Genomic DNA, 17835 nt, shown 5'->3' on the forward strand with positions numbered 1-17835 from the left:
CTGGTTTATTAACAACAATAAAACCATTACTTATACTTAAGCCCACATGTATGATTTTACCTGTCATGCTATAAAGCTTTTTGGTCTTTTTAGTCTTCATACTTTTGAAATGAGGCTATTTTCAAAGTACAATCATGTAAACACCGATGGAAAGACTTCGCACGCTCTATAAACAGCTATGTATAAATTCCATTAAAAAAATTGTTTGACTAAACATATAGCTGAAGAGAAAACTATAAACTAAAGCTATTCCTGAAGAGAAACGAACCGAATCTTGTTCATGAGGGCGAATCGGCTGGATTCGTTGCACTAAAAGATTCATTAAAAAGAGTGAATCATTCGCGACGGAACCGTCAGTTACAGTCGGATAAAGAAACGAGCACGATCAGTAATATCATCCTCACTTCACTCACACCTATTCCCCCCAGTGGTCTATACCTGAGGAATCAGATATACGGGCACAGAGCTCACTATTTCTCCGACTCTTTGGGCACTGAGAGGTTAAACTGGGCTTCAGTGAAGTGAAGCATCTCGGGCTGTTCAGCTGCTACCTGGGAGAAGAGGATGGAGAGATGGAGGCAGCATAAGAGCCGTAGTGTGTGCTGATCACACGAGCTTTTCCTTTCGTTTTCGAGCCACAATCACAGCGATGGAGGGGAAAGAGGAGTTTTTGTGCGGGGTTGTTGAAGGTAAGCAGCGCTTCCTTCACATCCGAGTGTATTTATGTGGAGAGTGAAATCCGATCTAACGATCATCACTTGTGCAGGACAGACTAGTCGACTGTGTGATTTACCATTCAGACAAAAGAAATATAGCGGAGTGCACTGGTTTTGGTCAGGGTTTGCTCTCCCATATTAAATCAGGTTTCTTTTGTAGAGTAGTAGAACAGCTGATTCATTTCTTGCAGCCTCAGTGCATTATAAATAGCCACATTCAGAGTGAGAGTGAATAGAGGCTGTTCAGGCAGTGTTACAAACACACACATAAACACACACACACAGGTTTCTCTTACTATCCTTGTGAGGACCTTCCACTGAAATAATTGGTAATGCAGCCAATTAATGCTGTCCTTGCACCTAAATCTAACCTTAACCTCTGTAACCAATAGGAAACATTTACATTTGCTTATTTAGCAGATGCTTTTATTCAAAGTGATTTACAATTTAGACAGGATGCAAATGAGCAGTTGAGGGTTAACTGTCTTTTGCGTCCTTTTAATTTTTAGATAAAAGCTGCAGTTTTTGCTTTAAAAAAGTTTTCCTTGTTGGGACCATCCAAATGTCACCACAAGGTCAAAGCTGTCTGATATTCCTTTGTTCCCCACCAAGTTATAGAAACATGCCCACACACACACACACACACACACACACACACACACAGTCTAATTGGCTCAGCTTGTGTCTGTATGTCCATGTCATATTATTGGCCGGTTTAATCTTTTGCCCAGCAGGGGAAATGTCTGTCTGGAAGTGTATGTGTGTGTCTGCTCTGTCTATTGACCCACTTCTGTCCTGCAGCAGCACACAGCCCGATACAATTTGCTTATGGCTAAACAGAGGTCTGAACAGCACTGAACATACAGTATATACTAAACATGCAATCTGCACACACATACAGTAAATACTCATAGTTACAATAATGGAGCACATTCTTACTGCACATTCATACTAAAGCCCTGTTCGAACCATATCAGTTTCTTTATGGTGAACACATAAGAGTTAGCATGCAATGAGCAAGTTTGCAATAGTTTTCTTTTGCTGTGAACATAAATTCTTCACTCTTGTGTCATGATGATGATATGATTACATTACTGGACCATAAATTTTATTCTGCAAAATTAAGCTTTATATCTATAGCTTTCATTATTACAGGCAATTTACTCAGCTTCAGTGGTATTGCACTTGTTCGATTTACTTTATATTTTCCTTCCAGCTGACTGCCAGTGAAGACAGTGATTGCCAGTAGTACTATATTTAAAAACTCTCTAGATATGTGCAAAAAGAAAATTAATTATGACACATGACAGTGGTCAAAATATTTTCCAATGCAAGAGACAAGAACTGTTTGCAAAATTACAGAATTGTCTTTCCACCTGGGACTAAAATGATCAGACCACTGTTGACATTATTAAATAATATTAGATATTCTTGGTTATAAGGTATGGAAGGAGTAAAACAATGACATTGCGAATTAAATGTAAACAAAACAAGTGAATAATACCTGTCAGAGATGGAGGTACCCCATCGACCCATGTAAAACTAATGCCATCCTAATAGGGCTTTCGCAATCATACTGCACTGCATTCTTAGCATCTGGATTAGGCAGTGTGTGAGGTAAAGTTAATGGAGGACTTCTGTAGGATATTTTGCCTTATGCTGTTTATGTGAGTGTGTTCATGCGTGCGCATGTGTGAGACGTGGGTCTAATGTGTATCTATCCCTCTTGTAGGTTTTTATGGGCGGCCCTGGTCCATGGAGCAGAGAAAAGTGCTGTTTCAGTGGTGAGTGTGAGTTAAAGGTTAATTGCTGATGAACGGTATTCAGATGATCTGTATTCACAAGTCCTTTTTCTTGCATAAGCTGTGACTGAGTTGCACAGTTTGTAAGGCGATTGGCCTTTGCAGTAGGAGTGGCTGGGCACTGACTGGTGCTGGCATGCCTCCACTGAGTTGCAGTTTCACAGGCCCCAATGCCTTTACCATCATCCCTCAGAGAAACGAGTGACGCAGCCTGGCTCCATTTTCCCTGGGCGAAGTGGGAATCGATGAAGTGATGATTACTGTGGTGATGTAAGGCGTTAGCTGAGAACTGGAGAGACTGGTGTGAAAGGGGAGAGAGAGAGAGAGAGAGAGGAAGTGAGAATGAATTTTATTTTATAGCTGAATGAGAGACTGAGAGAGTGAGAAAAAACAAGTTAGAGCAAGTGAGCAGGACAGATATGTCTTTGTGTGTCTTTTTGTGCGTGGGCGAAAGTTAAAATGTAACCTTATGAAAAAGCGGTTAGCACTTCTGTCTCTCTACCTCTCACATTCTCAGATTTTTTTTTTTAATTTCCCTGCTTTTCACTGTTAAATAATTTTCTTTTGTAGCTGTCTAATTACATGAACATTTTTCACAGTTTTTTTATGCATATTACGTATCATAACAATGTCTTCAAGCATCATGATTTTAGAAGAAGCAGAAGAACATGATTTGTCATGCTGCCCATTTGTCATTAGGTACAAGTATGTAAATGTACTCACTGCAGTCTTCCTAATCACACCTGAGTTATATATATAACTCAGTTTAGTAAAGTCATTTCTATTTTCTCTGTGGCTTAGCAACTGTCTAGTCATGGATCACCTTCCTACTCAATATACAAGTGCACTAAATGTGTCATATAGAAAAACATTTCATATTAAACCCTATTGTCTCCTCTTTGCTACATATACATTTCACGCAGCTCTGCAAATGAGAAATGTGTCCATGAAATGCTGTTGCTACACTAAATTATTTTTCTACTTCCTTCATGTGCATTTCATCATGTGTCTGTCTGTCTGCAATGTTTCTGTTTCATGTTTCTCTCCGTCTGCAACATTCTGCGCTAGCAGTGGGCCTAAGTGTGTGTTTGTAGTTTGTGAGAGAAGAGCACAAACGAGCAGGACACCATCTGGACAGGAAGAGAGGAGAAGAGAGAACGTTCTACCCACACAGAAAAACAGAGAGAAAGAGTTAGGAAGAGAGGAAGGGCACTGGTCCAAGTTCAGTGCTGGAAGAAAGGATTAATAGTAAATGAGCTCGAGAGACAGAGAAAGATATTGAAGTAGGCAGGTGAGAATACATACCCAGTTGAGACTAGAGAGTTCTTGCTGGGTTGAGGAAGAGACTGATAGAACTGACAGGTGGAGAAATCCAAATTTTGAGAGAGAGAGAGAGAGAGAGAGCCAGGAAAGGCTTCGTTTTTAAAGCTAACCCAAAGGTTGGTGTTGTATGCACTAGCAAAGAGCTGCAGGCTTCACATATCTGGCTCAAGGGCAACCCTCAGGAGGTGTGCATTAATATTTTAGAGCAACTCCAACTCAACTTCAATATATGTGGGGCATCTGCCTTTTTGCTTCTTATTATAGTCTCTCTCTCTCTCACACACACACACAGACACACACACACCCCCTCTGTCTATTAGCAAGCACTCACACAAAGACCCCATACAGCTGTTCACTTCAGAGAGTACTCACACAGAAGCCATGTATAATACACCATGTGACGTTTAGATTGTTCACTTTATTCATGATATTATAATATCCATATATTCACTTATCCTCCCTGTGTCTGCATGGGTTTCCTCCAGGTTCTTCAGTGTCTTCTCATCTCCCAAAAACATGCCATTTGGTGGATTGGCTAGTTTGAATGTGTAAATGAATGTGTGAATGTGTGTGTGCTGCTCTGTGATGAACTTGCCTCCCATTCAACCCACCCGGTGTTCCTGTGATAGATTCTGGATCCACCATGACTCTGAGCAGGACACTGAAGCTGAATGAATGAATGATTTTAGCCACAGACAAAACTTTCTGATCCAGAGATATTTGTCTATTGATTACTCATCCAGAGCCATATCAGTATCCAGAGTAACAGAAAATCTTTGAAACTGACTCCGACTGTATCCATTGAATGTATTAAATATCGTTCCAGAGCTATAAATATGAAATCTGAACTTGTATTGACTTGCAAAGTGTCTCTTTGCCTGCACAAGATCAGCCTCACTGAAATAGTGTGTCATAGTGCCATAGTTGGTCATGAGACCTATCAAAAAAAAATGCAACCAAAGAGTTACAAGTTAAATATTCACTTACATATTAGAGCTGCAGAAATATAGCAGTAATGTTATGGATGTTATAACACATGGACAAACTGTGAAAATGATTCAGACTCAGTCTGCTCCATTATTGATAATGAAGTAGCATTATTGATAAAGTGTAGCATCTCTCCCACTGCCATGCACACGTTTTGTGCCATATCTGTTTTATGTTCTTTAAGTGCACCATTCTTAATGCACACTTGGTTCAAGGGTTCGCTCTGTCTGGGGATGTTCTTTATAGGACCAGTATGAAGGAGGAGGTTTTAGTTTTAAGCTGTCTTCTGCCTGCAAGGTCGATTGCAATTCCATTTACAAACTACGCAAAATCAATTTCAAACTGGGCATGGGTCATCTTTTAAGGAGAAGAAAGCCTCTTTTAAGGCTGGGCCAGAAAATTGTGAGCTCAAGCCTGATATAAAGAAACTATCCAGATCCACTTAATGGTAATACTTCAAGCACAGTTTTTTCAGGTATCTTTTAAAGAACTGATATGATGCCTAGAAACAATATGTTAAAAACCTGATTCTGAATAAAAGTTGCTTTGTGAAACATTATGCAAAACTGCACTAGTATGGTCCATGTTAAAAAAAAAAGAAGCAATCAGCACTGAAATTTTTATAATAAATATGTTTTATTACAAATGGCTTAATCAAGAAGTAGAAGAAGGAGCTGTGTAATTACTTGATGCAGTGTTAAACTAAGTATATGTCTAAAAGCTTAAAAAAACTATAGAGCAGTAAAACAATGACACAAACTCAACTTTCATAAACAAAGGCAAACATCACTGGTTAAAACCAAACACACTAGGCTGCACTTTGACTAGTTTAATCACCAGCAATAGGCTGTAATACAAGTTTCTTTGGTCAAATTCCATAATAGTACGTACTTAGAGTCATTGGGCTCTGAGTGTTCCTCCAGGTAGGCTTTGCTTCTTGAGCATACCTTTGCACCGAGATTAAGCGTTCCAGTTAGGTATTCTAAATACAATAAAGTACAAATACACCAATTGCTCTCTATGTTCAAGTAACTGCTCATAATTGGGCATCTTGCAAATATAATACTAATATTTTGTTGAATGTCATTTGTGCTTCTCTATGTTAGGCTGTATATACCACTAAAGACAGCGTTTTCTTTTTCGATGTTTCTGTTATACACACAGGATGCAAAGATGGGGTTTGAACACATATCTCTATGGTCCTAAAGATGACCTGAAGCATCGTTTGCTGTGGAGAGAGGTGTACTCCACAGAGGAGGAAGGTATAGGAGTGTTTCACATGTGGCAATTATTTATTTACTCTTGGACTCTTTCATTTTTAACTCTCGCTCTCTCCATCTCTGTAGCACAGCTGAAAGCCCTGGTGCATGAAGCCGAGTCGAGAGGGCTGAGGTTTGTGTATGCTCTCTCTCCTGGTCAGGACATTGTCTTCTCCAGCTCCTCTGACCTCACATTGCTCAAGCGTAAACTTCGACAGGTACATGAATACATGCATACACATACACAGTCACATGTCTGCATATAAATCTATTGCATTTGAGAAATGACTGCAGGACAAGGGCAATTATTATTAGCTTCCACCTCCTTAACTGCACACATAACCACACTCCTACACACACCCACACAGCCCTACTTTATTGCTTAGCTTACCAGTGGCCTATTGGGATTAAAATATCTCCCATTTAGCTCAGTCCCTTAAGTCATACTAAAACCTGATCTACTTTCTCTTGTTTCGTCTTATGCTCACTACTAGGTGGCAGAACTGGGCTGCCAGGCGTTTGCCATTCTGTTTGATGACATCGACCACTCGATGTGTCAGGCTGATACTGAGGCTTTCTCCTCATTCGCTCATGCTCAGGTGTCTGTGACCAATGAGATCTTCCGTTTCCTGGGGGAACCGCCTGTCTTCCTGTTCTGCCCCACTGGTAGGCCACTTTCCATGTTTATTATCCGTCAATATTTGTGCAGTAATAATAATATGTACAGTTAGGAATCACAAACCAAAAATGTTAGGACCCTGGTTGAGTACCTGTGTCTGTTTACCATTGCACATAGGTACTCAAAAGTAGGAGTTCACTAACATCATGGACATAATTTTCCACACAACTCTAGTGTTAACAGTAAATGCTAAGAATAATAGCAACAATAGAGAATCTTTGAGGTCTGATTTATATTTTGCTTGCCATTTGGTTTATGTGAACAGAGACAGAGACAGCAAGCACCATTGTACTCTAATGCTGATGATTGTTGTGCTATACTGTTTGACAGAAAAGCAAATCTATCCAGCTCTCTCTCTCTCTCTCTCTCTCTCTCTCTCTCTCTTTCTCTCTCTGTGCAGAGTACTGCAGCTCGCTCTGCTCTCCCAGTGTGTCCAAGTCTCCATACCTGCTGACAGTAGGAGAAGATCTGCTGCCAGGCATCTCAGTCATCTGGACCGGTGAGCATACTGATATATGACCAATTTTTAAACTAGGGCAACAGTCCATTTCCATGTCTCTAGACCATTTTCTGTCACTGTGAATGCATGGGTTATTACAGTGCATGTAAGCATCAAGTATCTTAAAATAATACTACAGATGTAAAAATGTTTAACTGACAATAATTAGTTTATAAATATATGTCTGCTTATTGTATTGATTCATACATTATCTTATATTGTATTCCATGTTGGATTCATTATAATGTGTCAGTAGTGAGTGCAGAACTATTATTCCACATTTATAACATCTTCACTTATCACATTGCTGTAGTCTCAGAAAATCCTGATTAATATCTTTATACTGTCATTCATCCAATAGGAAGCAAGGTGATCTCTCGAGAGCTGAGTGCAGATTCACTGATGGAGGTGCAGTCAGTGTTACAGCGCCCTCCCCTGGTGTGGGACAATCTGCATGCTAATGATTACGATTCACGTCGTGTCTTCCTGGGGCCTTTTAAGGGTCGTCCGCCTGGCCTCCAAGCTCATCTCAGGGGTCTGCTGCTGAACCCTAACTGTGAATTTGAAGCAAACTACATCCCTCTACACACACTTGGGACATGGCACAAAGCAGGGAAGGAGAAAAGAGAAGGTGAGAGGAAAGATGTGTATAAGAGAAAGAGGAGAGGAGAGAATGGAAAGTAAAAATAGAAATTATAGGAAAAGAAAGGAAGAAGAAGGGGAAAAGATGAGTGGCAGAAGGCAGGGCTGTGATAGATGTGTGGGAGATAGAGGATCCGATTTCATGAAAGAAGTGATGGTGGGTTAAGTGGGCCACGACACCCAAATTAATCTTAGTGGGATGGTGAGAAATGGTGAGAACTGTGTGTGGTTGGTTGTGAGCTCAAAGAGAGACAGGATGAGAGGGAAAGAATTGGACAAGACCAAGTGGTCAGTCACATAATATGATTAACTTTTGAGCAATTTAAGGACTCAAAGATATTAATACACATTCATTCACACTATAACACTGGTTTTTAAACACTGTCTCAGTTTCTCTGATTAAATGGTGTATATGTGGGATGTTATGGATAATGACTGTTGGGTTCATCAGCTTTGGTTTCAGAGACACTAGACTTTATTGTGTTTGTTGAATTTGATTGTGATTAAAATGCATTGTACAGTACTCTAATGATCTGTGTCTGTTTCCTAATGAACATATAAATGCCATGCCATGGAAAAACACATAATTGTGGGTGTGACTGATAACACTGTTCTGTTATGCTTACTTCAACACTTAATACTGAATCACTACAGGGTTGTTTGTGAAGTTGATAAAGCTATCTTGACAAGTTGGCTTTATGAAGCAAAGACCAATGCTATGATAACCAACATAGACAAGAATTAAATAAATCTAGGCTTAGACCTGTAATGTAATAATAAACTAAGCCTTGTATGTTTGTGTAGGTAAAGGGCATCAGTACTGTCCGGAGCGAGCTCTTTCTGCTGCGCTGAAAGACTGGATGTCTGAGCTGAACCAACCTCTACAGCCTGGTATTTTACACACACCACTCATCCATTAGACAGAAACACACAGCTCACTGTGTTACATATCACTGATTCTGATTCTTACATATCATTGATTCTTCAGGGACTTTGCTGTTTTTGTTTATTTAAACAAAACACACATATTACGTAAACATGTTAGATGCCATTTTTATACCAGATGTATAGTATTTGTAATAAGACTAAGGTTTGTAACATAAGTAACAGATTCTTTTTTTAAGATACATTGCAATTCTGCATAAATGCACACAATATCATACATAATTGGAAGTTCACCTTGGCTTATGCATAAATCTTGATTTATCAAAAATTAAAAATGTCAGAAATATCTTTTATAAAAAATATTTTAAGCAATGGCTGTCATAAATGTGATCTGCCATATGCCAACTTTTTGTGGCGTGCCCAATTGAACACACACAATTTTACCACAGAAAACTAGCAAAAGAGTGACTGATAAATGCCTGTTATAAATTGTTACATGTAATAGCAATTTTAGTAGGAAATATAATTCTACATGGAATGCAATGTAAAAAAAAGATGCCTAATTCAAAATGTATGAAAATACAGTGTTTATTGCTTTTTCCTCAGGCTAGAGAAGGAACATTTAGTGAAAATGTTGGGAAACACCTGCTTTGATAGGTGATTAAAGAGACATTCAAATGAGAATTTTGCCTGCAAATGCATACATTTTATAAAAAACGAGATGCACAAAGATTTGTTTCATAATTGCATCGTGGCACCCTGAATGGAAATTCGATTGAATTGCAACGTCACTGGAGACATTCACATCTCATTTATATTTTATTCTGTCAGTGTAAAATTTAAGGGCTGATTTCCTGGGCAGGTATAAAAACACAGTTTATTCTGCAGCCAGGAAAATGTCCCTGGAAAAAGTGTGTAAAATTAGACATTTAAGCAATTCTGATTTCTCCTCAGGACGGCAGAACAGGCCTACAGAGAACAAACCGTCTGCTCTCTCCTCCAAACCTAAACCTCCTGAAAGCTTAGACAATCTGCATGGAGCCCAGTCTAAATCTCCGTCTGCTGCTGGGGCTCTGGTTCCTTCTTCCACCTCAGTGCTGAAGGTGTCGGCTGAGACTGAGAGTGAAGAGCAGGGCCCTGGAGGCCAAGGCTGGGAGAAGGCCTCAGGAAAGAGCCTGTGTGCTGGGAAATCTCCACTCAGTGAGGCCCAAGTGCGACTGCTGGTGGGACTGTACTACCTGCCACATGAGCATGGTCCGCCTGCACAGAGCCTGCTGCAGGCACTTACCTGGCTCAAAAACCACTGCCATTATGTCAGTGTCAACGGCAGCAGCAAGAAGATGCAACCGCAGAAGGTCTCTGTGATGCTGAATGGTCTGTGTGTGTGTGTGTGCAGGATAAACAAAGACTAGATGAGAAAAATATGTGTGAAAATTGTTGAGACATGTGCATGTCTTCTGTACATCCTGTTCTGTTCAAGGTCATCATATGAAGACCATAACATTTTTCCCACACCGAATAATAAATGAGTGGCACTGTGGGGCAGCAGGTAGCATTGGTATCTCAAGGATCCATAGTTTGATCGTTGCCCCTGTGTGAATGAATGTGTGAGTGTAAGTGGTGCCCTGTGTGTATCCCAGCCTTGCACACAGTGTTCCTGGGATAGTCTCAGTATGCCCAGCTTCCCTGACATGGACAAAACAGTTGCTGAAAATGAGTAAAGGAATAAATTATTTAGTACATTCTGTGACAGTACTACAAAAAAGCACCATTAGAGGACAGTAAAACAGACAGAAATGCCTACATTTTTACCCTTATCCAATTAGGAATCCTCCCTCTCTCCCTCACTTTCAGACTTTCAGTAACAGCTTTATCTTGGTCAGGGTCATGGTGGAACTGGAGCCTATCCTGGGAACATTGGGCAAAAGCCCCCAACCCCAGCATGGCTACAGCCGTCTTCTGATAGACATGGCCTGCAATTGCATATTGGAGCTTTTATATTTTATGACGCAATAACTTTGCAGCTCAGTATTTAACACAGGTGTCAAATGTACTCAAATTAATTCCTCGAAAGGACTGATCCTAAAAATACATGCTTTTTTTTTTTAAATCGTTTTAGAGTGACTATAAAGGCTCTTTCTGTCTTACCATTTCTCCTATATTTTACACTCCTAAATCGCTCCTAATTTTTGCAAAATTAGTAATAAGCAATAATAAATACTTACTAGAGATACAGTATTGGTATCGGGTCGATAGCAGCAAAAAATGGTGCAGCATATAGCAGAGAAAAAACATTGGATATCTGATTGGAATGGGATTTGGAAAAAAAATTATTTTTAGAACTGGAAATGCTTACATATAAAAAAAACCTGACTGGTTTTTATTTTGTTAGGGTCAATAATATTATATTTATATGTTATACTTTATTATATTTTTATCTTACAATGTAAGTGATTTTTGTGTGAAAGAGTTTAACTGTGAAGTGCTTTAGTTAAAATAACAATTTAAAGTTTCATAGGTTTTAAGAAAACAATTTTGGATGGGTATCAGTATCGGCTGATAATCAGTGTTTCAGTACCTGTACTGTTATCGGAAAAAGGAAAAGTGGTATAATGCCATCTCTAAAATTTACCTTAACAGATCCACTCCTACTCTCTGCTCTCTGACTTTAATATTTAATTAATTTCATGAATTTTTATATAATAATAGAGTCTTTCCATCTCTTTCCATCTTAACTACTATAAATCTGATTTTTTCCTCAGATGGAGGAGTGGCGGGTGCGGGCAGGCCGGTTTCTGGTTGCGTGTGATGAGATTGCGGTTCTGCATGGCAGCGTGGTTAACAGCGTGAACAGAGCTGTGCTCTATGACCTTTACCCATATGTCTGGGACCTGAGAAACACGCTGCTTGTAGCCAAGGCCTTCATCAGCTGGCTGGGTGAGAGTGTGAGAGATAGAGAGTGAGAGAGAGATTAGGAATTGAAGGACTGAAGGGAAAATGTGGACTTGGGTTGAGTTTCATAACGTGAGACTATCTATATAGGAGTGTTGCTTTATACCTGAAATGTTTTGAATTGTTCTGATACATCTCTCTCCCTCTTTCTTTTTTTCTCACCTTCAGAGGGTCGGGTGGTAAGTGATAGTTCTTCACTGGGCTCATGGAAGAACTGTTTTCATTGTGAGTATCTCTTTCCTTTCTATGCCATATTGCACATGCCTGTGATTACATATGCTGTGAGAATGAGTGGCTTCTACTCAACAGGGTGTGGAGCCTCATCAGGGGCGGAGCTTCTCGGTGTGGAGGCAGAGCCATGGGTATTTAAAGGAGGGCTGTCAGGGGAAGTGCAGGTATGAATGACATTGAGAATTTAGCAGAGTAGTACAGCATGAATGCAGTTAGATCATGGCTCATGTCATATATTCCTCATCATTTCATTCTCTTCCTCTCTCCATCTGGTGTGTGCTGAAGATGCTTCTTCCTGTAGGCACCAGCAGTGAGCTGTTCAGCCACCCCCCTCCTCTCTTCCCCACCTCTCGTCTCTACAACATACGGCCCTTCCAGCTCAAAGACAAGGTGAGATATACTGTGTACAGCCTAGGACGGTTGATGCCATGTTGCTTTTCCTGGCGATACAGAATTGTGTCGTAAATTTACTTCACAACCAGTAACACACTCAATATCTCTCATTCACAGTGTGCTCAGCCTCACACTTTCTAAACTTGAATAGGCCAAAAAATAGTTTATAGTTTAGTAGTTAGTAGTATTGCCACTACTATTTCAGTTAATACTAAGATTTTTTGTATAATCTTATACTAACTAAAAGACGTATTCATTCAAGTTACTGAATGGCTTTATACGTAATAAATAACAGATAACAGTTAAAATGTTAACTGATCACTGTTCTTGCATCTGCATTATAATTACTGGGTATGTTTGTGTGCTCTTATCCTGTGTGCTGTTAGGTGGAGCTGTACCACATGGTGCGTCAACTTTATCAGAAAACCAGAGGTGCTCAGGATGTGACTGTGCTTCATCCAGACTTCATCGGTGACAGGTTACATTTGCTTACATAAATAGGCAATTTCACAGACGTAGCTTCACAGAAGCTTCACAGATGTTCCTCTCTCCCTATACTGTCATAACAGTAATTCCTAACACTGGTACCTCTATGACCTTCAAAGGAATAATTATGAATCTGTTTGTGCTTGTGTGTGTTTTCAGGTGTTTGGGTGCATCTCTGGCCCTGTGCCCAGAATACAGCTTTGTTCTGGAGGATGAGCTGGGTGTGTGTGGGTGTGTTGCTGGCATTCTGGATGTACGCTTATTTGTCAAGAGGTGCCAGGCCACCTGGCTGCCCGCTATGAGAGACAAATACCCCACACGTACACACGTGGCCAATGGACACACTGCGCAGAAGGTCAGAGTTCAAACCAGGAGAGATAAACATCACAGGATAATGGTTTGACCAGTTTTTCTTTAAGTTAAAATACTAATATCTGAAACACATGTGCTAGAGGATGTGTGGTAGTGTTCACTGCTGTATTTCTGGATAAACAGTCAGACTACAAACACCACTAAGAAATGTCCTGTCTCACAAACACATACACAGACAGAACACAAGAATTTGCACACAAAACATTCACTATTCTCATTTCTCCGTGTAATCACAGGAGGCGCTGCTGAGTTTGCATGAAGAGCAGGATTACCCAGACTCCCTGCTGTACCACTTCCCGTCTCAGCTCCGGCTTGAGGCAGTGCCTGAACTGGTGGACTGCAGTGTCAGCAGAAGCCTTCTCACGGCCCTGCTCACAGCACTCAAAGCTAACGGTAAGAAACAGCTTTTGGGCTAGGCTCTACCTTTTAATTGTTCTGTGTGTTTCCACTGCAAATGATCTTGCCAAAAAAAATTTAGCTTCCAGCACTAGAAAGATGACGGTCTGAAATAAAGAACCTCTGACATCACTGGAACTTTGACATTCACATCATTTTCTCACCAGGACAACAACTAGAGCATCTCACATAATCTTCGAGACCATTGTTGATATGAGGCTTGATCAGTCCAAGTAGGAATCAAAGATTTTACTGGTAACCACCACAAATAAATAGGAGCTAGGTGGCTAATGGTTATGGTAATAAAACTTCCTGTGAACAGCTACACACTCCTCTAGCATGTAATTGTCATCTACAATGAAGTCTCAATGCTAAAGGACTCGAAATTGGATGGTAAAATGATTTCTCAAAGCCAGAAATAAAACGTATCAATAATAAAAAAAAATAAAAAATAGAAATAAAAAATATCAAATCCTCCACACTTGATATTTTTAAAACTCCCACATCAAAATCTAGGCATTTCAAAATCAGCTTGATGACTAAAAGCAAACTAGATTAAAAATAAACTAGATGTGTTGAGGGATGAGAACGAAGAAAAATAATCTCCTGCTTATTGATTGTGTGTTGTCTCTCTCCTGGCCCTCATCTCATCTCACCTTACCGCTCTCTCTCTCTCTCTCTCTCTCCCTCTGCAGGTTCCCAGGGCGTATTTTGTGAGGTGCAGCCCACAGACCGGCTAAGGCTGGAGTTCCTCACTAAGCTGGGCTTTCTGGAGATTGTGAGGGGAGAGGCTCACTCCACAGAGGGACTGATCCTAGGCAGGCTGCTCTAGAGCCTTAACCAGCTCATAAATAATCACTGATGATATAATTGGACTTTTTTGGGCAAAGTTACATGTTAAACAGCCCTGCAGTTTAAATAAGGGTGTCAAGTTCAAAGACATGTCCTGCATTCTGATACATCTTTCAACACGTCCTCAACCTCTTCCTTTTTGACGTTTCCTTTAGATATAATACTCCAATCACCAATCAAGGTCCCTGAGAAGTCCAAGAGAAGTATGTTAAATGATCCTTTGTGGAGAGCAGAGTACATTGCAATCTAACACAGAGAAATAAAATACTAAGTATTTCCAAAATTTACATTTACTACATTGAAATTGGCTTTTTACTGTAGCCACTACTTCATCTATAGATGACAGCTGATGGAACTTTATTACTGTACACAACTAGCTGTCTAGTAAATCTGCTCTCCAGTACACCCTCAATCCCTCTTTCTGCAAGTGGCCACTTGTGTCATGTAGATAATACACACTACCCTGTAATGGGGGTAGTTGATGAGGGCCTGTTGAAAGCAGTACTGGAATAAAGAGCTATTTTGGGGCTGAAGAAGCACTTTGCCCAAAACATGCTGTTGACTAACAGTCAACTGGCCACTGTGGCCTGGTTAGCATGATGCTAACTGCTCTATACTAGCCTTTACATGATTAGCACCATTAGTGTTATGACTGGTGCATTACTTAAAAGCGATGAATGAAATTTATTTGCAAATGATTAGTACCATTTAACATCTTTACCAGAGCTGTTTGTTTAAGCCTCACCACAGCACTTAGAAGGAGAGTTAGTTCAAAGAGGGATTAGTTCTAAGCCAGCTGTTGCAAGTATGAGGTCCCTCATTGGGCCTTTCTGTTTAGACCTGTATTTGTAAGCCTACAGTAAGAGAGGGGTGCAGTGGTCTGTACCATGTTTTTTTCATATGTCCATGTTTTGGTTTCTACTAATGAGTAACACTGAAAATGACCTGTGTCCTGTGGTGTAGTCCAGTCTAAAATAGTCATTTTACCATGACTATTCTCACTAATGCTAATATTGGTAGCATTTCACCATTCTATTTTTGTAACTGTATCTGCAGTCACATAAAAGTTCATTCAGAATCTGTAGAAAATGAAGAATTAACCAATCAAAGTTCTTCAAAAAGCATCAAATGAAAGTGAACAATCAAATTCTATTCCATATGTTCAAACAGATGGGCAGGTTTTGTCTGACCCTGCCCTGCCAGTGAAGTCCACCTTGAAACACATAAATATGTTGAAATATGTTTATATAGAAATGATTATATTGTGCTTAGCAATTATGGTGCTAAATTGTTGGTTGGTGCCAATAAGAACATTTATTCCATTGAGAAGTTAGCAGATTTCTCCCTCTCTGCCATCATTGCTAGCAAAGTTACAATAGTGTTTAATGGAAGAAAATATTTCAACAATCTAAGTGAAAACGGTCAAGTTTTGCAGTTAGTTTCTTAAAACAAAAGAGCAAGAGTTTCTTTTCTCATTCACCATTTTCCAGTGACGTTCAACGTCAAATGAAAAATCCAACATAAAAGTAGTGGAGAGAACAAATGTTGGACTCAAAGTTCCAGAATGCAGTGCAGCTATGGATGCAGGCCTGGCTAGGTAGAGATCTACAACACGATGAGTGCAATGGCCTTGGTGGCAGTATTAGCATGAAAGTTAAAGCTTTGGAAGATGAGCTGTTGGAGCAGAGTGTACAGATGAGGAGGTGAGAGAGCTGGACAGACTAAAGGACTAAAGTATTGATGAAGCACTGGCTAAATCCTACTGGTGCCACTATCAGCAAGTAGTCAAACAGTATTGTGGGTAAGATAGGAAAACATTAGCCAAGGTGAAAATAGACCAACATGCCGATGAACGAAGTTTAAACTAAAAAAAGTTATATATCTTGGATGCCACTGAAGATCACATGTTAATTATAAAGATAAATATGCAAGTCCTTCAGGGTGAATTATTCCTTTAATACAGTAAAATACAAGTGGATCTACTATCATTAGTAGTAAACATACAAGAACACACTGGAAAAAACGTGTATACACTGCATATGGCCTTGACTACACCACAGACTGGGTATACTCCCTCCTTCCCCAATGGGAGGATGGATTCTATTTCTGTGCCTCTGCTCGTTCAGCAAACGTGACCTGGAAACTCAGGCTACAGTTTTTTATATGCTAGGTCTGATACTGTTTGGTAGGAACAATATCTTAGACCTGCACTGGTCCTTTTTTGGATAAAATTGGAGAATGTTGGTCTGCACTGATCTCATCTGCTGTGTAACCTGGTCTGCACACCTGTTTAAAGATTGTTAATGAATAACTGCCATTGATCACTATATCACACCTGATTCAGCTTGATTAACTTCAGCACATTTCTTTCTGTTGGTTTCTTCACTAAACTGGCAATCTATACATGTCTTATAGCTTTAGTGATAATGCTCTGTAGCTTGTTATGAGTGACTGCAAGCTTCTGTAATTGCGTTAGGAGCGTAAAGCACAATGACTAGGCTACTGTAGATGGCATTTGAAGGATAGCACTATTCTCAATGTCATTCACTGTATACACACACAACACACAAACATATTTGCTTAGCGCTTAATTCTTATTCTGAAAACAGGTAGATGCTCTGCTTCTTTCACACATGCACACCCACACACACACACACACACACACAGGGCTTGCACAATATGAATAGTCTCGGCCTCCTTTCCTACAGGAATTAGCATGAAAAATTGCTGAATGACGTTATAGGCTTTTTATACCGCCCTTTTTCGGTGCAGGATTCATCACTACCTAAACACACACACACATATACACACACACACAGAAATGCACATATAAATGTCTCTGTGAAGGAGAACATTTATCACCTTCAATCCCCTTGACTGCACGCAGGGATACACACCCACTCATACACTAGATTACATTACTTTACAACTCCTTATGGTTCTAGGTTGGCAAAAAAAAAAAGTCATGGCAGATTGATTTTTCATCTGACAGTAGGTATTGTTTAATTGGATATTTGCCATGATCGTTACAACTCATTTAAAGGCCATCATTATTTGCATGTTTGTATTTTTAAAATTGTGTTTCTGCTAACTTTTGCACTACTCTGGCTGATTGAAATATAGGTTTGTTTAATAAAAAGCCCACAGATTGGGCTGCTAATGATATTTAATGTAGAATATTTTATGTTGGATGTTTTTAAAGACTATGTTCAATTTTTTGTACTGGAATGAAGTCTGTTTACAGCACCATTAAAAGCTTTTTGTTTAGACTCAAACTCAGCTGTCATGGAGTCAGCTTTCCTATGGTATAGATCAGGGTATCAAAATCAAATTCTGCCTGAGCCACATCGGTATTTTCATG

The 17835-nt window shown here is 39.8% G+C and overlaps 1 protein-coding gene across 2 annotated transcripts; it reads left to right on the forward strand.

Moving 5' to 3' along the window:
- Positions 1 to 338: 338 nt before the first annotated feature.
- On the forward strand, positions 339 to 17726 carry si:dkey-183c6.8 (protein O-GlcNAcase). 2 transcript variants are annotated; one of them, XM_053233730.1, is made up of 17 exons: positions 339 to 689; positions 2449 to 2500; positions 5993 to 6090; positions 6175 to 6305; positions 6582 to 6753; positions 7167 to 7265; positions 7627 to 7896; positions 8712 to 8798; positions 9747 to 10147; positions 11555 to 11729; positions 11913 to 11969; positions 12054 to 12139; positions 12261 to 12365; positions 12755 to 12846; positions 13014 to 13251; positions 13463 to 13619; positions 14318 to 17726. In XM_053233730.1, exons 1-17 carry the CDS (start codon positions 650 to 652, stop codon positions 14452 to 14454), a joined length of 2397 nt encoding a protein of 798 aa, XP_053089705.1. In that variant the 5' UTR covers positions 339 to 649; the 3' UTR covers positions 14455 to 17726. The 2 variants fall into 2 exon arrangements, with proteins under 2 accessions (XP_053089705.1, XP_026792548.1); XM_026936747.3 differs by having other exon boundaries at positions 13014 to 13209; positions 14318 to 17725.
- Positions 17727 to 17835: the final 109 nt, after the last annotated feature.

The sequence above is a fragment of the Pangasianodon hypophthalmus genome, chromosome 4 (genome assembly GCF_027358585.1).
Source record: "Pangasianodon hypophthalmus isolate fPanHyp1 chromosome 4, fPanHyp1.pri, whole genome shotgun sequence".
Taxonomy (NCBI): domain Eukaryota; kingdom Metazoa; phylum Chordata; class Actinopteri; order Siluriformes; family Pangasiidae; genus Pangasianodon; species Pangasianodon hypophthalmus.

Bases quoted from the DNA above. Each gene is read 5' to 3' on its own strand.
- si:dkey-183c6.8 (XM_053233730.1), top strand. From the start codon at position 650: ATGGAGGGGAAAGAGGAGTTTTTGTGCGGGGTTGTTGAAG. The intron at 8,799-9,746 runs GTATTTTACACA...ATTTCTCCTCAG, and splicing joins GAACCAACCTCTACAGCCTG to GACGGCAGAACAGGCCTACA. The intron at 11,730-11,912 runs GTGAGAGTGTGA...TCTCACCTTCAG, and splicing joins GGCCTTCATCAGCTGGCTGG to AGGGTCGGGTGGTAAGTGAT.